At 33.9% G+C, this 23,131-nt stretch overlaps 3 protein-coding genes across 3 annotated transcripts; all 3 read left to right on the forward strand.

Annotated features, from left to right (window-relative positions):
- Positions 1 to 109: 109 nt before the first annotated feature.
- On the forward strand, positions 110 to 4,966 carry LOC111706699 (zinc finger CCHC domain-containing protein 9). The gene is made up of 9 exons (XM_023479616.1): positions 110 to 188; positions 447 to 517; positions 1,199 to 1,260; positions 1,962 to 2,137; positions 2,685 to 2,756; positions 3,057 to 3,310; positions 3,382 to 3,605; positions 4,121 to 4,267; positions 4,740 to 4,966. Exons 1-9 carry the CDS (start codon positions 156 to 158, stop codon positions 4,943 to 4,945), a joined length of 1,245 nt encoding a protein of 414 aa, XP_023335384.1. The 5' UTR covers positions 110 to 155; the 3' UTR covers positions 4,946 to 4,966.
- LOC111706709 (ribonucleases P/MRP protein subunit POP1) lies at positions 4,967 to 15,063 on the forward strand. The gene is made up of 17 exons (XM_023479632.1): positions 4,967 to 5,031; positions 5,755 to 5,820; positions 6,117 to 6,181; positions 6,258 to 6,332; positions 6,454 to 6,540; positions 6,778 to 6,832; positions 7,358 to 7,438; positions 8,011 to 8,175; positions 8,268 to 8,872; positions 9,268 to 9,497; positions 10,613 to 10,693; positions 10,960 to 11,031; positions 11,842 to 11,930; positions 12,134 to 12,527; positions 12,898 to 12,974; positions 14,560 to 14,610; positions 14,688 to 15,063. The coding sequence occupies exons 1-17, from the start codon at positions 4,975 to 4,977 to the stop codon at positions 15,051 to 15,053; spliced, it is 2,616 nt and encodes an 871-aa protein (XP_023335400.1). The 5' UTR covers positions 4,967 to 4,974; the 3' UTR covers positions 15,054 to 15,063.
- LOC111706710 (DNA-directed RNA polymerases I and III subunit RPAC1) lies at positions 15,036 to 23,122 on the forward strand. The gene is made up of 11 exons (XM_023479633.1): positions 15,036 to 15,219; positions 15,505 to 15,563; positions 15,616 to 15,691; positions 16,324 to 16,398; positions 17,150 to 17,211; positions 17,429 to 17,516; positions 18,052 to 18,150; positions 18,612 to 18,718; positions 21,238 to 21,321; positions 21,957 to 22,083; positions 22,963 to 23,122. Exons 1-11 carry the CDS (start codon positions 15,073 to 15,075, stop codon positions 23,035 to 23,037), a joined length of 999 nt encoding a protein of 332 aa, XP_023335401.1. The 5' UTR covers positions 15,036 to 15,072; the 3' UTR covers positions 23,038 to 23,122.
- Positions 23,123 to 23,131: the final 9 nt, after the last annotated feature.

Genomic DNA, 23,131 nt, shown 5'->3' on the forward strand with positions numbered 1-23,131 from the left:
TTATCAGATATTTTCAAATCGTAAAATGCAGCATTTATTGAATTGCGTTTTGTTGATTTTTTAATAATACTCTTAGTCTTCAGTCACACATTTGCTTGTAAAAATTCCCGCGTGTTTTTATTTAAAGCTAATTGGTTTCCGCACTTTCAGACAGAATGACGCGTTTTGCGCGCAAAACCAACGCTCGGGTATGTAGTTTTTAAAATTATTTTTTATGGGTTTAAATGTTTTTAATTACTACCCCCACCCCCTAATATCTTGACTTAAAGTAAATTTATTCCAATTTTTGATGTTTCATTGCTGAATTTTAAAAGATAGAAAAACATTTAATGGGATTTTCAATATTTTCTTTCTTAAAAGCAGAAAGAAGTCAGTTTACCTTGTGCTTAAACGACGTTAAATGGCTGTCATTGTTAGATTGGATAATTATGAATAATTATGATCAGGGTTCTACGAAACGAGAACCTGAAGAAGCGACGCCATGGTCTCAAATGGTCTCACAGATTCGGAATACAAGGTGTTTGATATTATCTATATATCTACTTTATCTCCCTTGCCTTGGACTAATTGTTGGGGTTTTAAAGGTCCAGTTAGAACAGGGGCGGGGCGGTGCTTTCTGCGCCTGGGCGGTCTGGTGGGTCCACATTGGGGCCTCTTGCAGATTTCACTTCCTTATGAATCCTTATGATATTATCTGTGGAGGATACAGTTGGATACATAAAACTGAGGAATAGGAGGATAACTGGCTGACTTAAGTTAAGATTTTGAAGGATGTATCACAACCTTTATGCAGTAAAGTACACTTCAGTTGAATTAAACTTCTGGTAAAACTGGTTAAAACGCCATCAAATTCACATTCTAAATGTCGTCTTCCTATTCCAAAGTTTCATGGGTACCACATATTAAAGTTTTTTAGAGGAGGATGATAAAGATATGGATGTTGTTGAATACATTTATGTTATATATATATTATATAGTAGAGGGGTGGAGGCATGAGGATAATAATGAATTTATGAATGTAGTGGAATATATACATATATATATATTATATAGCGGAGAGGTGGATATATGGATGTAGTTGAATATATATCATCATTCATCATCCTCTACACCTCCGATATATAATATATATTCCACTATATATGGAGGATGATGATGAATATATGGATGTAGTGGAATATATATATATATTATATAGTGGAGGGGTGGAGGATGATGATGAATATATGGATGTAGTGGAATATATATATATATTTTATAGTTGAGGGGTGGATGATGATACGGATCCGGATCCGACCAAATGATACGGATCCGACCGGATCCGGATTCGGATCCGGATCCGAAACACTGGTAAAAGGCATTTGAAAATGTCCAAATTTAAAATTTGAATCATAACTACTCACACTCACAAGACCAGGCTTAATTTATATTTTGGTAAAGCCATTTTTATCTGAAGTATGAATGTTGGACATTCCTTAACGTCTAGTATGATATGATCTGTCGAATCTAGAAACTAACACTGAAATAAAATTATCTTTTTAAGTTTTTTTTTATCTCCCGTCGATTTAATTTCAAGGGACTCTTTATTCAAAGAGGCACATGTCTGATAAGGATAGTCTTTAAACCTTTATCCATTCATGATAGGAAAAAATGGGAAGCTCCATTCTTCTGCTCACAACAGTTTTAAGGCTGACGTTATGAATAGGGCATGTGTAATTCTATTAACAGAGATTCCCTTGGAACTGCATAGTCAGTCCCTTTGAGGAAGCTCCAGTTACACTTGATAAATCCAATTAAGGTTTAATAGTTATACTAACTGAACAAGAATCAAGATTATCTGGTTTTTATATGATATGAATTGGACATCAAATTACTTTAAGAAAATGCCAAATCGAATTGTTTGACGTTTATTTTAATGCAATGGTGAATTTAAGTATTTTAGTAATTTTGAAATTATTAAGTGTCCACGAAAGTCTCCGAAGAAGATGAGGATGAAAGCGAGGATGATTTCGAGGTCAAGCTTGAGGAAGAACAGGAATTGGAATCGGGGAAGAATTCTCTTAAGCGGAAACCGGAACTAGTCTTGGCAGAAGAACCAGCGAAGAAGAAAAAAAAGAAGAGACCGGAGAAGTGCAAGGTCAGGTTTATATTGTATTATTTTTACTATGGTAACTTGGTAAGTAAAATTTTATATATAAGTTTAAACTTTTGATGTGATTTGGTTTGTCATATTTGAAAATTTATTTATGGTTTTTGGAATTTGGATTTTGAGAATTAGAAATGTAGAAGTTCTGTTTAATATGATATGGAACAAGATTGAATACTAGTATTGGGACCAAAAGATTATAATAAGAGAAGAGACAGGACAAAACATATATCAAATAACAAAGAAAAAATACATAAAAAATTCGTAAATATTGACTTTAATATTATCTGCATAATAATGTGAAATATCCTTATAAAATCATGACAATTATAGGAAATTCTTCTATCTTACTCCACCAGGAGTCCTACGAGTAATCCAAACATAAACCTTAACAATATTCATAGACATGGACATGGACATGGATAAACCTTAACAATATTCATAGACATGGACATGGACATGGATAAACCTTAACAATATTCATAGACATGGATATGGACATGGATAAACCTAAACAATATTCATGGACATTATTCAGATTTGTGGTTCTAAAGAGCATCGGAAGATGGATTGTGGAGAACTTCCTGAAGAGCGTAGAAAAGAATTACAGGTTAATTTCTTAAAATGGGACAAAACTGTTAAATAAAAAGACGACCTTAATGGCGTGCAATGTAACCGAACATATTTCTCCTAACATGTTTATTATTAATTCTTTGTTTTAACAATTTGATTTGTTAACAACACTAGATACACATTTCTTTCTTAATAGAATTGAATGTTGTAATGAAAAAAAAAACATATTATGGATGGGAAAATATTCAATTTAATCCAGCAATCAACACAACACTTAGTACTTCATTGTTTCCTTTTGTCTAAATGAATACAAAAATTGAACCAGCTTTTGTTTTAGGATCTTTTTAAGATGAAAGTAGAAAGGAAGGGAAAGGGTACAGGTCGGAAGAAGAATAAACGAAAGGACAAACTACCCTACGAAGAGACGGATCCTAAACCTGACTCCGAAAACAAAACCAACGAAGATTCCATGTCAGAAGAAAAATCCACGAAAAAGAAAAAGAAGAACAAACCGCGTAAACCCAGAGAGCTGATTCGAGACCGTTCAGGGGCTGTTGTAGAAGAGGGTGAAGCAATATTTCAAGGATTTAGGTTTGGTTTAAACTTTATATTCTTCCAACATCAGTTGTCATTTTGATATGATTTTAATTGCAATATTCTAGGGTACGGAAAGAAGATGAGAAAAAGCTGAAAACACTGTACAAGGAGTTAAAAGAAAAGGGATTATCCAAAAAAGAACTGGACGAGGCTTTGAAACGAGAGCGACGAATTGCTGAGAAGAGTTTAGCTCGATCCAAGAAGTTAGTTTGTTTTAAATGTCGTCAGCCTGGGCATATGCTCGCTGATTGTCCATTAGCAGTTGATACAGATAAACATCCCGGTTCAGGTCAGAATTCAGATTAGGGATTGAGTGTGTTCTATGAGGGATTGAGTAGTTCAGGGAGGGATCAAATAATTTAGTGTTGGAATGGGATTGATTAGTTAAGGAGGGATTGAGTAGTTCAGAGAGGGATTGAGTAGTTCAGGGAGGAATTGAGTATTTTAGGGAGGAATTGAGTAGATCAGGGAGGAATTGAGTAGATTAGGGAGGAATTGAGTAGATCAGGAAGGAAATGAGTAGATCAGGGAGGGATTGAGTAGATCAGGAAGGGATTGAGTAGATCAGGGAGGAATTGAGTAGATCAGGGAGGAATTGAGTAGATCAGGGAGGAATTGAGTAGTTCAGGGATTCAGCTTAGAGAGGATTCAGATTAGGAAGGAAGTTAGTTAACTTGAGGGATGTAGATAAGGTTATTATAAATTGTTCATGAAAATATAATACTTGATTTCAAGTGATATTGATTTATTTATTAGATTTATCTAGATAACATATTTTGTCCATTTCAACAGTTTTAAATTTAGGTTTGTGCTATAAATGTGGTTCCTTGGAGCACACCTCAAAGGATTGTAAGAGTAAACTGAAGAAGGAAAATGCATATAATTTTGCAGTTTGTTTTATTTGCAAACAGGAGGGACATCTTGCTAAAGCCTGCCCAGACAATCCTAAAGGAATGTTTTCATGGCATTTTTAACGGTGAAATATTTAGATTTTTGAAATTCAGTCTGTTTGTGCATTGTGTTCCAAAAAACGGCTAACAAAGCTCCTTAAATTGGATTTAAAAAATTTTAAAAAATTATAGTTTTTACCCTGAAAGATTATCACTATAAACCCTGATCTGGAACTTCCCTAGGTATAAATATTGGATGTACAACTTCTTGTAATATAAAATTTCTTTTTATTTTGTCACCGCTTAAGGATCATTGTAAACGTAAGACTCAATTTATTTGGTATCATGTCTAATATACTACGAACCTTTTTCTGATTTTGAATTAAGATTTTTCTGTAAACGTGACATGCTGATTTAGACTGCAGACAGTAGAGAAAATTTCGTGAAAATTTCGCTGAAAATGACGTTCTTTTTAAAAGGATCAACATATTTCCTATTTTAATTTGAGAGCCATGAACTTATGAAACCCGCAGGTTTATACCCTAAGGGCGGTGGTTGTGTATTCTGTGGATCTGTTGAGCACTTGAAGAGGGATTGCATGAGGAAGGTTGCCAAGGACCTGAAGGCCGGAGTCAAGGTGGAGATGATGGGAGACAACCTGGAGGACGAACCTTCACGGGACTTCAAACCAGTGAAAAATAAAAAGCGGATAAAATCCGAGAAAATTGTTGCATTTTGATTTTGTTTGTTTGTTTTCAGACAGAAGAAATGGATGATTTGCCAAAAGATATACAAATTGGTCCGTTTTTGAAAAGTCGGGTCAAAGTAAGAACATAATTTTACATATTCTTATTATTTTTTATTTATTTTTTCAATGAATTATTGAAATATTTGTATCATTTTAGACAATTTTTACTAATTCAAACTTTTCAGCTCTAAATTAGTCATTATTTTACTATGTTTATGGTTTAATACTGTTATTTATTTTTTAGAATTTTGTTTTCAAAAACCCATTCCATCTATAGTCCTTAGAAATGTGTTTTGCTTCTTCTTAATTACTTCATCAGAGAACATATAGATTACAAAAAGAGAAGTAAAATGGCCCCTATGATATTAAAAGAAGAGGTTATCAGGTTTTTAAGTATTTATGCGTTATTTCTTAATAAAAATCTACATTAAATTGGACGATTTATCTTTCCTGGATATTTTGAAGAAAATAAATGAACAAGAATAATAAAAAACCTTTTTTTTTTAACTTTATCAATTTATTTATTTTTAATTTTTTTTTTATGAAACAAATTATTTGATACATGTATTTAATGCAGAATGCAGATAATCATTTTTCCAATCTTCTTGTTCACTGGCTGTCCTGTTATGCTCGTTCAATTAGCTGCATACCCCCGCCCCCCAGGAGGGTTATTATTACCGTATAACCGTTATTATAATAATGCAAATGCAGAATTCCAATGCAAATTTTGAAGTCTTTGAAAAGAAGGACGTCCCTAAAAGTCTGAACTAATAACTTTATATTATATAGTTATGTTTTAGGAACTGTCAGGGTTGGCCTACGTCGTCTCATCTGATTTAAAGCATGGAAAGCTTGCCAGCCAACAGGTATACTTAACCAAATAATTAATAAATTTTTAAATGAATTAATTTCTGCAAAAAACAATAAGATAGTTATCAATGGAGTTGACTAAGCTGAGATTGACGATATTATTAATTTTATATGCACGACCTAATTACAGTATGATTTTGTTTCTTGTATTTGTATTCATTTTTGATATATACTCTTATAGTTCTTTTTTCTTATGTTTAATTGTACCAATTATTTAAATTGTGTACGTTTACGAAATAAATAATAATAATAAATTCAAATACATGTGCCATATTGGATTCAACATTTTAAGGTTCCGCGGCATATGCGACGACGGGCTGTTAGTCATGATGTTCGTCGTCTTCCACGAAGACTAAGGTATCATTTTCGGTTTTTTGGTCTGGACAATTTTTATATTTATTGATTACGTCCATTTTATAGAAACTTTTTTCAGAGATAAGTATCTGAAAGAGAAGAACCAAGGTGGTGGGAATGTTCCTGCTAGTAAACGACCAAGCAGACGACACAGGTAACAGATCTGGATGGGATGGGATGGGATGGGATGGGATGGGATGGGAGGTTTAGGGCATTAATTTCAAACTCCACACCTGAAGAAATTAATTAATGTTTACCTAAAATATATTTTATAGAAGACGGCCTGGTAACTTACTGAAGGAGTATAACAGGCGTCAAATGAAAAAATTCTGGTTGGAAACTCATATTTGGCATGCTAAAAGGTTAGTCAAATATTATTATTTTTTCACGTACTATGCAAAAAAAGGTATATTGAAATGGGTTAATGGGATTAAAGTAAGGTCTTGTCGGATCAGGGGGTGCAAATCACCCCCTCCCCCCTCCCATCAGTTATGCCCAATATTATGCTTAAATACTTGTGAGTGCCTGCCTTGATTAATGTTTCTTGAACTCATTAATTTTTATTACTTCTAAAAGAAAAGATAAAAGTTTATTTTTAGATTTCATATATTGGAGAAATGGGGATACAAGATACCTGGATATCCGAACGACAAGGAATGCAACCATGTCGAATCTATAAATATTAAGAAATTTCGCGCCAGATATTTGTACAATATTAACTAGTTATCTCATATTATCGGTCTTTTTGATTGTTTGTTTCCTACATAACTCATTAACCCTTTGACTGATTGGCCTCCAATTTCTACTGGGGAACTCTACAGAACCAGGGAAATGTTCTTCGCTTGGTGTATTATTTCTAATTATTTTTAATTAAAAAACCGAATTTTTTGTATGTAACTTTAAATAATTTAATTTAAATATGACAGGAGGGTACATCTCCCATCCTGTTTTAGTCTTAATTTGATATCGTTAAAAAAAAGATGGTTTAAAGCCTAATACACCCCTTCTAATTTTCCTGTTCAATATTTTTTTCTTGTTTATCTCGTTTATACACTTCAAGGTCTTTCCAAATAATAGTTCTTTTGACATCGAGTTGTGGAGCAGGTAGGAGAGATATGGAGGTTTGTAGTTGATAAATTGATCCTTTTTTATTGTTGTAATGGTTGTTTTGGTTGATAGGGATGGCGAGCTTGTTATAGAGGATCTAAATCTAGTGCTCTTGTGTTTGACGTTTCATACCTCAACCTTATTCAAGTTCAGGTTAGTTGAACAAACTCGGTATTGCGCTTAAAGGGACTGTAAGCGTAATTTTAAGTGACCCTTCATTAAAAAATAGCTTTGTCCAATTTACAAGGGTACAGTTGAACCTTAATCTGATCTAAAATGTGGAAGATACCGTCATTTTTATGACTCAATAAGTGTTCATTTCTGTCAATTTCTCCATTGTTTCTAAAAATTAATAAATGAGCAAGTCACTTATGTAGGGAAACACAAATACGAAGAAACAAAAACATTGAAATATAATTCATTGTAAATTGGGTATTGCCATCTTTGCATAAATGACCATTTTAAATTATGCTAAACATCAGTCTCGACACTTTTGATTAAATGCGATCAATTAATAATTATTTTTGCAAGGCTATTAGGAAAAAAGCGATTTCAACATTGCGCTGCCAAATAAAAATGAATTGCTAGAATGACTTTAAAAAATCTGCCGATCGGCTGATTTATTTTTAATAAAGCAAATGAACACTCGCCCCAAACTCTCAATTTGCTAATTATACATCAGTCCCTTGCTTAGTGTTCTAGCACTGTAATAGCTTACTTTGCAGGGAAAATCAGATGTTCTTGGTTCTACTCTTAACTCTCTAACTCAAAACAAGACTGGAAAAACCTTTGATGCCTCCAGTGCTGGCAAAGAAGAGACTGCACTGGTTTTTACAGCTTCTGGAAAAGTCATTGGCGAAGTTACATACTTTTGGGTTTCTCATTCCCAGGTAAACAAATTGGATTAAATCCTTGAGTAGGAACTGTATGTTATATTTTATGACATTTATAGAGTGTCATGTCTGATTCACTAATTTTTAAGGTAGAACATGACAAGAAAGAAGATAATTCAACAATTTGGATTTTTGTTCATCCCGCTTTTATTCAACAAATCATGGCAGAGCTAAAACTAGCATTCAAAGTTCTTGATACCGAGTTTATGAACGCATCTGAAGATTCGAACGAACCATTGTTAAAGAAGTTAAAGCTTGATCCTGAAACTTCAGATGAGGCTAAGACTAAAGTTCTCAACCCTCCTTCTTTATTGTCTGAATGTTCTGAAATCAATGAGAAGAGTTTGAACATGGAGAAGAGTGTGAACATGAAGAAGAATGTAAACCTTGAGAAGATGTCGACCAGGAATATTCCAGCAAATCGGGCTCCTTCATATCATGGTTTAGAAGGAACTACTATCACCGACTTTCAAGGGACTGTTAACAGATTTCGACTAGTTGGTCCTAAAAGCGCGGAAATTCTAAGATCTGTTTGTGTGCCAGCTGATGTGGAAAGCAGTGAACTTGTGTCAGAAAAGAAGGATTTAACTTGGTGGAGGGATCACTACTCGAGCGACAAGAATAAGGTTAATTTCAAGTCAGAGACAGAATCCTTCAAGTCAGGAAATAATGCAAATATTGCATTAACTGTTCGGTAAGTGGAGCACAAGAAACAAAACTTATCATGTTGTTTTATGCATGGCCATATAAAATTGTGTAATAGACTGTTAAAATCAAAGTGAAAGTTCAAATAGTCAAAGCAATTTTAAAACATAGCAATTTTGCAGTATACATACAACCCAGACCAATTTTTAAGCTACATAGCAATAGTATTTGCTTAATAACAACATTGCATACACATTAGACTGTCCTTTTCCTATTCTGCAGTTATTTGGGTTCCATTTTCTGTAGAAAAAAATAAAATTGTGCCCGCTTTCAAAATGAACATTAAGTTAAAATTTATACATTGCAATGTCCTAAACAGTTTAAAAACAATACTGCGTCTTGATGTTTTGTTATGATTTTTTATACATCTATGATTGATTTAAGGGATCCCCGTCTTCTGTTACCCATTAAGAAATGTCCAGCTATCAAATCTCCCTCCTCATCTCCTACAAAGACATCTATTATGACCTCTAAGCCTGCCTCCCTGGAAGCTGAAGCTGCTTCTAAAACTATTGCAACTGATCCTAAAGTACCTGAACCTGGAGGAGTCCCAACCATTACACAGAATTTATGGCTGGAATCTCCATTCTTCTCCGCCTCAATACGAGATGCAGGTAGTTTGTAGAATAAAATTTTATTTAGGGAGACATGCCATAAACTTTATTAGTACGTCCTGATATTTAAAGCTTCTAAGCATTTAAATTATGTATTATTTAAGTATATTTTTGTGCTTCACATAAGTGGGTTCTTTAAAGTGTGTTCTCAATGTGCCTCCTCAATGTTTGTATTTATTCTGCGTCCACTCCACCATGTGCGTGTACAACTAGGTGCACACTTCATTGTAACTGTGTGCGGAAAAAGTTAGCTGTAAAAGGAATTTGTTATTTTTGCCAGCTTATTTGAGGGTGGACTTGTAATAAATATCGTAGCAAATCCCACAGTTATAAACCTGAATGCACCTAGATAAATTATGTTGTACATTGACTATAAATCTAAATGCGCTTATAAATATCGTAGCAAAACTTGTATTGCGATTAACCTGACCTAGCTACGTCTGTAAATAACTATGTCAAACCTGTATTGTGATTAGCCTAACTACGCTCATATATAACGACGCAAAACTGGTAATTACGTTCATTAACTTTACCTGTAACATAGAAATCAAAATAAACGTAAGTTGTAATAGTACTCTGCTTTGATTACCATGTGAAAGTAATTTGTTTCTTGTTTTGTGAACAAGAGGGACTTGAGTTATATCTTGTGATATTGACTAGGAAGTGTATCTTAGAGATACATTTTTGCGGAATCTCCAGTTCAAGATTAAGTGCATCTTAGAGATACAGTGCTGCGGAATCTCCGGTTGGAAATTTAGTGTATCTTAGAGATACAGTATTGCGGAAATCTCCAGTTCAAGATTAAGTGTATCTGGTAAATACAGTATTGAGGAACCTTGAGTTCTAGACTGAGATGTATCTGGTAAGACAGAGACCTGAGGATACTGAAGGTTGTACCTTGATTGGTACAGATCTAAAATTATTAATTGGAGTAGGGCATTCATTACAGACCTTTAATGTATAATCTTCCATCAATAAAATTAAATTATACATTAATTTAAAGTTTTAGTGCTTTTTAACACCAGGCCCATATAGCTGCTAATCTGGTGACCCTGCCATGGTACAAACTTAATGTCACCGAGCTCATGCAAACAGACTTGTATCTTTGTATTTAGTAACGTTATCCAAGTGTTCTGATGCAGAAATCAACAAACATCGTAGCAATCTTTTAATCCCTGGTTCCAGGCTTACTTTAGGTAAATAAAGTTTAACATTTTCTTCCCCTCCCGCCCTTCTCTTTTCATCGTGGAAAATTCGGTTTTCTGATGTTAACAAATTTTACCGGAATCAAATCAGAATTAAAATGTGATTTGTCATCTTTGAATAATTATAAAAAGAAATGTTTAAAACATCGTTAAATATTGTCACATATTGTAGCCCCCTTGAAATTACGACAAGATCGCCTTTAAAAAAAGCGATTAGCATATACAAAGGAATAAAGTGAGTGATTAGACTGATGTAGGTGTTGATGAGTCACGTGTTCCTGTTCTCATTCTGAAACAAGATACTGGATACGATCTACTTGTCCCTGCAGGTATATTGCTTATCTGGACTAGTTTACTGTACTGTACACAGGATACTGAATACGATTTACTAGTTTACTGTTCACTGGATAATATACGATATACGATATACCTACAGGTATATTTTTATCCAAACTTGTTTAATGTACTGTACACAGGATACCGGATACCATAAGGATACCGGATACCATATAATAGTCCCTGGAGGTATATTGTTTAGCTGAACTTCAGTTCACTGTACTGTACACAGGATACCGGATACCATATTATAGTCCCTGCAGGTTTATTGTTTAGCTGAACTTTAGTTTAATGTACTGTACACAGGATACTGGATATGATTTACTAGTTTACTGTTCACTGGATAATAGATACGATATAATAGTCCCTGCAGGTATATTTTTATCCAAACTTGTTTAATGTACTGTACACAGGATACCATATACTAGTCCCTGCAGGTGTATTGTTTAGCTGAACTTTAGTTAACTGAACTGTGCACAGGATACTGGATATGATCTACAAGATATCTGTACACGGGATTATGGATACGATCTGTATTATTAAATTGTACTATACTCAACTACTTTATACTATACTCAGTAAAATGCATGCCTATTTCTTGGCACTGCAGATTTAACTTTTTTTGTATCGTACATATCTGTACTGCACAGTGTACTTTGTGCTGAAGTTTTGAAGTTCTAAAAATTTATAGGGGAACAAATGTTGAACTGAATCTGAAGCTTTGTCGCTGCTGATCCCAAATCTAGATTTGCACAAAACGAAAAGGGTCTAAGAACTGATCAGACAAGATTTTATTGTATCAGGTTGGGGAATGTCCTTCTGGCAATGTCTGGTGTTCAACGGGTGCCGAGCGGGGGGAGATAAAGAACTACAACAGCATACGATTGAACAGGTTTGGATACTGCAAACTGGCATTTTTACGTGGTTCCGCGGTTTGTTTAGGTTCTGTATGCAATGCGCATTTCTTGCTCATAAGAATTATTAGAGAAATTATTAGAAATAGACACTTTTCAAGAAAACAAACTTCACTCCATTTTCTGTCTTATACGTATTATCGAACCAAATGTCAACTTCTTAATTAGTAAAATTGTTCAGGGTAAACCTCCTCTCCTGCATCGGTATCCAGACGCCCTTGCTGGCCAACAGGAGCTGGAAAACATTGCAAAATCCACCAAAGCTCATCATTTTGCTCTCCCGCCAAATAAACGTGTCAACTTTGCCAAACTTGGCATAGCCTCTCCGTTCCAGCCTCCATGGACTGTTCTGGTGAAAGACTGGAGAACGGATAACAGCCTCCAACCTAGTCAACTACCAGAGGCTGTCCATGTACTAAGGGATGAAGATGTACTAAAGAGATTACGGGTAGGAGATGTAAAAGGTCTGGAGGTGCTGTTGGATCATTTGGTTGCAGTCAAATTAAGAATTGAAGGAAAAGGAAAACTTGGAGAGAACACAATCATTTGTATTCCTTCCCCTCAGGATTTGGAAGGTATTTGATACTTTAGAAAATAGACTGTGAGCTAAGTATTTGTTTGGGCTTTACAACAAATGAGTGCTATTTATTGTTATCGGTAATTTGAAGGAAACTTTTAAAACCTCGTAATTTTTTTTTTAGTGTGTCATTTTAGATTTTGAATGTCAACAGTATTTTTCAAGTGGGAAAATTTTAAAGTTGACTTTCTTTTTAATTTCGGAATCAATTTTTCATAATTTGTGAAGTAAAAATTCAATCATAAAATCTCGTTTGAAATAAAATACTTTGGAGAAAAACGATTGTAGATTTAGAGATTTGTAGATTGTAAATGAAAGAGGGGGGGAGGGGGAAATTGACTGCTTTTTAATCATTTGTCTATTTGTAGTTTTGGAGGGTCCAACGGAGAGGATACAGGAGGACAGTATGGAGAAGGAGAGGAAGGAGACGAGGGAAAACCATCAGGTTAGGGATAAATAGTTAGTTAGTTATTTAGGGTTAATTACTTTATTCATTCTTATTTAGGGTTTATTAGTTTATTCATTAAGGATTTAATCAAGGTATCAGATCAATCAACAATTATGAAGTCTAAGACAGACTCAATTTGTGATTTAGTAAGTTAATGAAATATTAACTTAATACGAATGCGTCGAAAAATAATCGATGACTACTGTTTGTAGTAACTAAATGATTTGTTTGGAATTAATTTGATTTGTTTACGATCCGAGTTGAATGTTGCATCTTTCCGAATTTGTATGGACGTTGTTTTCTTCGGTGTAAGTCGTTTTTAACAATTTTCTCCTTATAGACGCAACAGATAGAAGTAACATTAGTAGCGATCAAAAGCGCTTTTTTATACCCCCTTTCATTTTTCGCGAACACTCCCTTTAAAGGTTAATAAGGAATTTCACAACTCTTAAAGAATCCGTTAAAATATGAACAGATTCTTCCGGTTAAATAATCATTGGCTGAACGTTAACATTGAATATGTTTCTGCTCCCAACTAGTCAAAGTAAAAGTTTTTAAAATGTGTATTATTTTAACATGTGTTATAGACTGAAGAAATGTTTTTCTCCGGGGGTGCTCGAACTTGAACCTACAGAGGACGGGAGAAAGAAGGCCGTTATTGTTGACGCCAGGTAAAGACTGTCTTACTTTAATTTTAAAATATCATTTTTTTGTTCACCATACAGTAGATACTTGAAAGGAATTCTGTGGGCTAGCGCTTTTAAAAGTTATGCGAACCGGGCTTAAAATAGAGAAAAAAAGAATTCTGTTGACTAGCTCTTTTAAAAGTTATGCGAACGGGGCTTATAATGGAGAAAAGGGAATTCTGTGGGCTAGCGCTTTTAAACGTTAAATGAACCGGGCTTATAATGGAGAAAAGGGAATTCTGTGGGCTAGCGCTTAGGGCTTATAATGGAGAAAAGGGAATTCTGTGAGCTAGCTCTTTTAAAGCTTATGTGAACCGGGCTTATAATGGAGAAAATGGAATTATGTATTTCCTACTTAAGAAAGTCCAACAATTAGAACAAATTTTATTGTTTTCAAAACCTGAATGTATCAAAATATTTGATCACTTCTATTATGAACAATACACTAACAATTGAGATTCTCAATTTTTTGAAGGTTTTCTTTGTCTTTTTTAATTCCTTTTATATCATCGACTTCGGGACAACATTCAATTAAACATTGTTTTGCAAAATTATACAATTCACAATTTTGTGTCGAGAAAGATTGTTTGTTTTTTATTGTCTGAATGTCCACTGTACAGGAATGACTCGTGTAGCCGGAACGTGTACCGGCACGACGATTTGAAGGAGAAGGTCGTCTTAGAGAAGGTTAAAGACCATTTTATCTTCAATATTGAGTCCACAGGGGCAATCCAACCTACAGATCTGGTAAGCATTCACTCAAGCTTTTTGTGGCGCTATTTAGGAGTATGAAAGCAGGATGTCTGATTTGATTTGATTATTTAATTTCTTTTAAAATTTTGTTGATTTAATTATCTAAATTTTATCATGACAAAGCTTATAATATTTGTTTTTAGTTAACCAAAAAGAGATTAAAGCGTCAATGGAAGAAGTTAAAGGATAAAGAGGTACAAAAATTGATCATTTTTGCATGACACGGTTTTGATAAGTTTTGCCTGACGCGGTTTTGATTATGTTATTTAAGGTTTTATTGAAGACCCAATCAAGTGCCCTTGGAAAGCCGCTGGATCAGGAAAGACTGAATCTGATTGCCTCCAACAGGAATATCGTCAAGCAAATCCGCGAACAAAAGAATGCCGAGTTTAGCGCCAGAAATGAAGAGCTGTGGATCGGAGATTTCAACACAGTCCGAAACTCGTGCAAACGGGAAATTTTCGGGTTCATCACAGCTGCCAATATGTCGTACACCATAGGAGGATATTTAGGCTTTGGTTTTGTCAGTCTCCGAGGTCTTCTCAAGTGGAAAGAGATTTCCAATTCTAAATCTCTTGTGCTCACTCGGGAGACGTCAAGTACACAGTACAGATTTTCTTCCCTAACTATTTTGTGATATTTTCAGAGAGTACAAGATGGAGTTCAGCTCCTCTTCTAAAAGTCGGCTGACCTTGAAAGAGTTTGAAGTTGTGAATACATCTAATTATGATATTGCGGGACATTTTGTGGATCCGCAGAACAAGGATGAAAAAAGAAAACGGATCAATATTATAAAAGAAGAGGTAATGTAAGTTTGTTCAATTATTTTTTTTCATTGGCAATTCCGTTGGCCGTTCTATATGTGGCTGTTTTTATTGAAGAAATTTTTTAAAATATGAACCACTTGCCATTTAACGCCCATGAAATGTCAAATGGCTTGATATCATCGGGCTATTTCTTTTTTGGTTAATTCATAATATGTCTCATCTCCATTATTGATCCTATTTGAAACGTTGATGGCAAGTACATGCATTTAAAATTTCATGTAATGGATAATCTTAAAGTTTCAGCAAAATTTATTTTTTAAGGGACTATTCTTGGAGTTCGACATGGTCGGATATGATGTTACACTGGCAAATGCAATCAGGTACTAAATTTTAATTGGTTAAGTTTATTTTATTATTTAATATTTGTTCTAGACGGTTAATATTGTCGGATGTACCAACAATGGCAATTGAAAAAGTACATATGTATCAGAATACAAGTATTATGCAGGTAGATTTTAAGCTTTGATTTACCGACTTTTTTCACTTTACTGTACATTGTACAACCGTGCTTCTGCTTAGGATCCATTTGATTTTGTTGCGGACCCTGATCCATGTCATAACCATGAACTTTAAGATTCATTGATTGGTTGAACAAGCGAAGAATTTTCAAATAAATTTTCTCCTTTTTTCGCATATTTTTGTTCTAAATAAGGAAATTTTTAATAATCTCTCTTTTTTAACATCAGATTTGAGGTTTGAGTGGAGAAAGGTTTTTTTTTCATTAGCTGGCTGATATTTTGGCCATTAGATTCGGATCGTTGATCCGCATATTTTTGCGAATCCGGACCCAGGAAGCCTAAATATTGCGAATTAAACGGATCCGGATCCCAAGCACTGCTATAGAGTAATTGTACTGGACTGTACTGTTATGCACTGCACTCTAATTTACCATGCTGTTTTGCTTCATGTTTAAATCTTGATATTCTGTCCTGAATTAAAAATGAGAAGAAGTTCATTTCTAAGTTAACTTTATTTTCTGCTTTGTTAAAACTTGTATTGTATCTTCTTCATTTTCTCCTTACACAAACTATTCACGGACAAAATGAAATATTTTTTTACTTTAATATTCAACTTTTCCAGGATGAAGTTTTAGCCCACAGATTAGGATTGATTCCTCTTAAAGCAGATCCAAGATTATTTAACTGGAAGGAGGCGGTAAGTATTTAATTTTCTGATTTGATTTATTCTAGCAGTGCCTAACAGCACTCTATATAAAAACATATGCTATGAAGTAACTTCTTAAAAAATAAATTTCAGATTTAGGTGAGGCACCCTACTCTTTGCCTGTAATCTAAACTTTCTTAATACTCACTCCAATTAGAATTTTTAAGCCAAGCATAACACTCTCGCGCCTTAAGTCTTAATAAAAATTTGAGGCAAATTGGCCAAGGGGTTTATGGCTTCAGCTCATCTATCATACTAATAAACAAACAGAGATCATTACTATTTCTATATATATAGTATTTTATTTTGATATATATCGAATAAGCTTTAATAGGGCGCTTAGCATCCATATTCTATTTCAGCTTTTTATTGTGGCTCTATCTGTGTGCATCTTCTCTTTGTTCAATCTAAAAAAAAAGTTCGCGGATTTAATATTTTTTTGCGTATTTTCAAAATTTTACAAAAATCAAAAACTTGGACACAAATTTTTCTAATTTTGAGCATTCATTAACCTACCCTGGGGTCGTGTGAGGTCCCACACAAAATATGGGCCGATCATAACTCATAACCCCTTGACCGATTTGTCTCAAAATTAATTTGGGGAACTTGGAAGAACCACTGAATCGGTTTTGGCTTGTTTTTAAAATAATTTTTTGTTAAAAAGATTGGTTTCCAGGCAAAGTTTAGCTTCCAAGCTAGTGTATATATATAGTTGAATGTTAATTAATCAATTAATATTTAGGGAACTCCTGATGAAGGAACAGAGGATGATACTCTAGAGTTCTCTCTCAAAGTTAGATGCAAGTATGTACCCTCCTTCTCCCCTTTGATATTAAATGTATTTAGAAGTTCGTGTTGTATTAAGAAAAAACAATTTGACTCAAATTTGATTTGTGTGCAAATGAATGATAGCTCGGAACTAAAACTAAAAACTAAAACTAAATCCAATGGGAAAACCTCCTATTCCTGATTCGATTTGATATATTTCTAAAACTTTTTTAATTTTTATCTTAAATTCTAGACGAAATCCTGCCAAAGACGAAACGTCACCATATATTGATAGCTGTGCATACACAAAACATATTACATGGATTCCAAAGGGGAACCAGGTACGTAAGATTTAGTCCGACGTTAGTTAAGTTAAAACCCCTGTATCTTGAAGGGATTGTAATGGTGTACCCCTGGCTAGATCAAGGAGTGTTGTTGGACAATCGCTATCTGCTTGAATTTAAATGAATTTGCAGTAGAATGTAAACAACCTTGTACTTCTTATATACTGTGAGCGTAATTTTAAATGACCTCAATGCAGAGAAAGCAATGCCCGATGGAACCCTTGAAACCTTTATCTGATTAATAATAAGGAATATATCTTCGTTTTTTTCAGGTTTAGAAGTTCTTAATTCGAAAAATTTCTATATGATTCCCAGAAGTAGAAATGCGCAAAACACTTTTGTAGAGAAATCACAATTGAAAATAATTCGTTCTCAAAATTTTTAACATGATACTTTTTATTTGATCCGACAAATCTTTTAATGTTACCGTTGTGATTCGGGCATTGCCATCTTTGCATAGAGGGTTACTTGAAATTACGCTTACAGTCTCTTAAATTGGATTAACTGTTGTTGAATTGTCGAAAAATTTTAGAAAGATCGTATAACGGATCCTGGTCCAGTGGAAGACGATATTCTGATAAACAAAATGAGACCTGGACATGAGATGGACATTAAACTCTTTGCAGTCAAGGTAGGGGGGTGGGGGNCGGAATATAATATTCTTCTACAAGTTTAATTTTTAAAATCAACATCTGAACTTACTAAGGATGAAGAGTTGCGGGTAAATTTCTCAATTTTTTAGAAATGTTTCACAAAACTTTTTCGTTTTTCTTTTACACAATTATTTGATTAGTGCATCTAAATCCATAAATCAGTCTTGCGAATGGATAAAATAAATCTATTCTAATCTGAACTGAATTTCGAGTGATATAAATTATTGAGAAAATTATTTGAATGTTTTGAATAATTTAAGAAGTATTTTTCCCTATACAACGCTAGAAAATATAATAGTTTTTTATTTAAATATATTGCTTTAAATCAAAAAATGTTATTTTTTCTTCCAAAATGTCCGGATTGTCCGGACTTTTTTTTCCGGAAAAAAATGTTTTTTAAGTTTATTTTAAAAACTTGAAGTTTGATGTTCTCTACCAGGGAATAGGACGGGACCATGCTAAGTTTTCTCCTGTTGCAACGGTGTTCTACAGACTTCTTCCAGATATCAAGATTATCAAGGATGTATATGACCAGGATGCAGTTAGGTTTGTGTTTTCTCGACTTTAAAGGGACTTAAAACGTAATTTCAAGTGACCCTCAATGCAAAGATTGGAATGCCTGAATTACAGCGGTACCCTTAAACGATTTTTCGGATCAAGTATGAATCAGATATCAATGTTTAAAACTTAAACTTTTTTAGATCTAAATATTTTTATTAACACAAAATAAATAATTTTAAAAAGCTTGAGTTTGAAGACGAAGATTACACAAGTGTTATTTTTTAACGAAATATAATTACAAGGATATTTTGATTTTGTTTGTGGACAAAAAATAGGGTCGCAAAAAATTGGAAAAAGTTTTCATATTTAATGCAAGTGGATACGTTTACTAGGTGTGTGTTCAACTTGTGGTGCGGATTTATTTAGCAATCTTTAAAATGTTCAATTTTCATCCAGTGGGTATGAGGTTTATGCCCGTACTCTTCTGTCTAAATCTAAATCCAGGGGACCAAGGTTTATCTCCATTACATTTTTTGACACTGCAGTTGATGTTTGTCCAGCCCTTCGGGAATAATGTCCGTGTCCATTTCAAAGTCCTTTTTCTCGCTTAGTTGGGATTCAGGTGGATTGGTATCGACACAACCTTGAGTATCAGCTCTATTCATTATGTTTAATCCTCAATGTTCTACTTATTTAGCCAGGTTACAGGTTGTATAGATGTACTGCAGACGGTATTGATAAAACCTGATTCTGTTTCAGGTTTATCAGACAGCTTGTCACATAAAGCAGCTGAATTTCCATACCCTGCATGTTTAGGGATACATTCTCCGTTCCAGCTGGCATTCCTGCAGACAGAATTTTTTTCGCCAGCCAGGCCTCTTTTCGTTCCCTGTCCTTTCTAATTTTGAAAGGATTCTTTTGATTTCTTTCCCTTGGAACCTGAGGTCTAGTTACGGAGGAGAAGCTGGAACCCTGGGGTCTGGTGACTGATGAGAAGGTAATTGTTTCCTTCTCATTCTCAGTCTCCAGAGCCATCCTAGCCCAATCTAAACTGATTGTATGATCTTAAGATGGCAGGGAAAGTATTCACCCCTGCCATCTTGCTTTAGCTCTAGTGTACTGCAGCATTCACATACTGTTGTGTTTGGTACCAAGATCAGCTGAAGGTCAGCTGAATACTAAACCTAGGTCAGCTGAAAACTAAACCAAGGTCAGCTGAATACTGTACCAAGATCAGCTGAATACTAAACCTAGGTCAGCTGAATACTAAACCAAGGTCAGCTGAATAATAAACCAAGGTCAGCTGAATACTGATGATTTTCAATTTTGGTTTCTCTACAGTCTACAAAAGCATTTCTACTCAAGAAAAACATTTCGGAATTTTCATTATTAAAAACTTTTAATCCTAGAAAACCTACAATATCATTCATTATTGATAAGATTTCAATGGCACCGTTGTGAATCGGGCATTGCTTATCTTTGCATGGAAGGCACTTAAGGTTATGCTTACAGTTTAATAGAATTTATAAATTAAATTATAATACCACAGTTTTTGAATGATAGGGCCCAACTAGTATGCTAATCTTATCCCTTTTTAGCTTTATTGCCAGAGATATAGTTTATTGCAGTTTCCAATTTTCTTTTTGACATGCAGTAGAGTTACAGGGAATAAATAGGTGAACATTCCCATAAAGGGAGTGTTCGCGAAAAATGAAAGGGGGTATAGGCTTAATGCGATAAAAAAACGCTTTTGATCGCTAATAATCTTACTTCTATCTGTTGTGTTTATAAGGAGAAAATTGTTTAAAACGACTAATACCGAAGAACGTAGTGTCCATACAAATTCAGAAAGATGCAACATTCAACTCGGACCGTAACTAAATCAATTTAATTCCAAACAAATCATTCAGATATTACAAACAATAGTCATCGATTATTTTTCGACGCATTCGTAAATAGTTGATATTTCATAATATTTTGTATTTTTCATGATCTGAGAGTTACTTTTGAAAACATTTATTCCTGTTTCGAGGATTTTTGATAATGAATACGACATTTTCATATTTTCCAGGAATGCTAGAAAATCCAACGCTAGCGAAAATTATTTTTTAAAAACAAAATCAAAAATATCATGAAATATTAACTTAATACGAATGCGTCGAAAAATAATCGATGACTACTGTTTGTAGTAACTAAATGATTTGTTTGGAATTAATTTGATTTGTTTACGATCCGAGTTGAATGTTGCATCTTTCCGAATTTGTATGGACGTTGTTTTCTTCGGTGTAAGTCGTTTTTAACAATTTTCTCCTTATAGACGCAACAGATAGAAGTAACATTAGTAGCGATCAAAAGCGCTTTTTTATACCCCCTTTCATTTTTCGCGAACACTCCCTTTAAAGGTTAATAAGGAATTTCACAACTCTTAAAGAATCCGTTAAAATATGAACAGATTCTTCCGGTTAAATAATCATTGGCTGAACGTTAACATTGAATATGTTTCTGCTCCCAACTAGTCAAAGTAAAAGTTTTTAAAATGTGTATTATTTTAACATGTGTTATAGACTGAAGAAATGTTTTTCTCCGGGGGTGCTCGAACTTGAACCTACAGAGGACGGGAGAAAGAAGGCCGTTATTGTTGACGCCAGGTAAAGACTGTCTTACTTTAATTTTAAAATATCATTTTTTTGTTCACCATACAGTAGATACTTGAAAGGAATTCTGTGGGCTAGCGCTTTTAAAAGTTATGCGAACCGGGCTTAAAATAGAGAAAAAAAGAATTCTGTTGACTAGCTCTTTTAAAAGTTATGCGAACGGGGCTTATAATGGAGAAAAGGGAATTCTGTGGGCTAGCGCTTTTAAACGTTAAATGAACCGGGCTTATAATGGAGAAAAGGGAATTCTGTGGGCTAGCGCTTAGGGCTTATAATGGAGAAAAGGGAATTCTGTGAGCTAGCTCTTTTAAAGCTTATGTGAACCGGGCTTATAATGGAGAAAATGGAATTATGTATTTCCTACTTAAGAAAGTCCAACAATTAGAACAAATTTTATTGTTTTCAAAACCTGAATGTATCAAAATATTTGATCACTTCTATTATGAACAATACACTAACAATTGAGATTCTCAATTTTTTGAAGGTTTTCTTTGTCTTTTTTAATTCCTTTTATATCATCGACTTCGGGACAACATTCAATTAAACATTGTTTTGCAAAATTATACAATTCACAATTTTGTGTCGAGAAAGATTGTTTGTTTTTTATTGTCTGAATGTCCACTGTACAGGAATGACTCGTGTAGCCGGAACGTGTACCGGCACGACGATTTGAAGGAGAAGGTCGTCTTAGAGAAGGTTAAAGACCATTTTATCTTCAATATTGAGTCCACAGGGGCAATCCAACCTACAGATCTGGTAAGCATTCACTCAAGCTTTTTGTGGCGCTATTTATTTCTATTTATTTCAATTTAGTAATCATGCATTCCTTTATTACATTTATCAATAGTCATCCTTTTTTTCCCTTTTTTATCTGGTCCTACCTAACATATAGCATTTTTTTCTCCATTACTCTCACGTATTATATTCATTCCGCTTTTCAATACAGAACCTCATATTAATTTACGTATTCGTAAATTTTTATTTTTTTTATTTTCTTATTGCCTTTCTATATCCATCAATTCAGTTTTTTTCATAATTTATTTTTTCTTTGATTGATTCATAATATTGAATATTTAGTTAAGTTAGATTAACATCAAGAACCGTTTTTCTAAGTTGTGGCCAGATTATTTATCAGATATAAAAATTAAAGAATTACAAATTTTATTAAAATGTCACACTGAATCTAGTTAAGATACAATAAATAATTTTGAATAATTCAAAACTATTAGCTATACCTTTAAGAATCCAGAAAATAAAACATTTAAATTTTCTATTTAAAAAAAAACATTAATCTCTTACGTTCCGAACTGAAACCCCAAAATGCATGACGAATTGAAACATAGTCTTTCATAAGGGATTCCTTAAGTAATCCCTAAATCTTTTAATTTGATTTGATTATATTGGATAGCTGCCACAAGAAGTATAAGGACATATTTGGCAAGAAAAAAGCAGATTACCTCCCGAGGGCGTTGACAGGATTTTTTGGAGGGCTGAAATTTTGCCTTTCAGCCCCCCCCCCCTGATTTTGATCTACATACAATTTAAAAAAGTTTTTCTCTCCTCGAAAGACAATCAATCCATCAATTAAAAATTCTCCAAGTCCTAAAAATGCGAGACTGAAATAATACTGTTTAGGTTCTGATGGCTCTTGATATCTTGGTGGAGAAGTGTGATGGATTCATCAAAGAGATCGATCATCAGAATAAATAATTTTTTAATGACCATTCTTATTTTTGTGTTCTTGAGCCCACATGTAATTCTTTCATGTTCGTAGATCTGATGTTATTTTTTCAGAGAGCACCCC

Source organism: Eurytemora carolleeae, unplaced genomic scaffold (genome assembly GCF_000591075.1).
Source record: "Eurytemora carolleeae unplaced genomic scaffold, Eaff_2.0 scaffold193, whole genome shotgun sequence".
Taxonomy (NCBI): domain Eukaryota; kingdom Metazoa; phylum Arthropoda; class Copepoda; order Calanoida; family Temoridae; genus Eurytemora; species Eurytemora carolleeae.

What these genes read in the sequence shown, in the direction of transcription:
- LOC111706699 (XM_023479616.1), top strand. Translation starts at nt 156, where the DNA reads ATGACGCGTTTTGCGCGCAAAACCAACGCTCGG. An exon ending in CGCGCAAAACCAACGCTCGG is followed by an intron (nt 189 to 446) that starts GTATGTAGTTTT and finishes AATTATGATCAG; the next exon opens with GGTTCTACGAAACGAGAACC. An exon ending in CTGCCCAGACAATCCTAAAG is followed by an intron (nt 4,268 to 4,739) that starts GAATGTTTTCAT and finishes TGAAACCCGCAG; the next exon opens with GTTTATACCCTAAGGGCGGT.
- LOC111706709 (XM_023479632.1), top strand. Translation starts at nt 4,975, where the DNA reads ATGGATGATTTGCCAAAAGATATACAAATTGGTCCGTTTTTGAAAAGT. An exon ending in CGACCAAGCAGACGACACAG is followed by an intron (nt 6,333 to 6,453) that starts GTAACAGATCTG and finishes TATATTTTATAG; the next exon opens with AAGACGGCCTGGTAACTTAC. An exon ending in CTGGATATCCGAACGACAAG is followed by an intron (nt 6,833 to 7,357) that starts GAATGCAACCAT and finishes TTTGGTTGATAG; the next exon opens with GGATGGCGAGCTTGTTATAG.
- LOC111706710 (XM_023479633.1), top strand. Translation starts at nt 15,073, where the DNA reads ATGGAGTTCAGCTCCTCTTCTAAAAGTCGGCTGACCTTGAAAGAGTTT. An exon ending in GGATTCCAAAGGGGAACCAG is followed by an intron (nt 17,517 to 18,051) that starts GTACGTAAGATT and finishes GAAAAATTTTAG; the next exon opens with AAAGATCGTATAACGGATCC. An exon ending in CAATCCAACCTACAGATCTG is followed by an intron (nt 22,084 to 22,962) that starts GTAAGCATTCAC and finishes AATACTGTTTAG; the next exon opens with GTTCTGATGGCTCTTGATAT.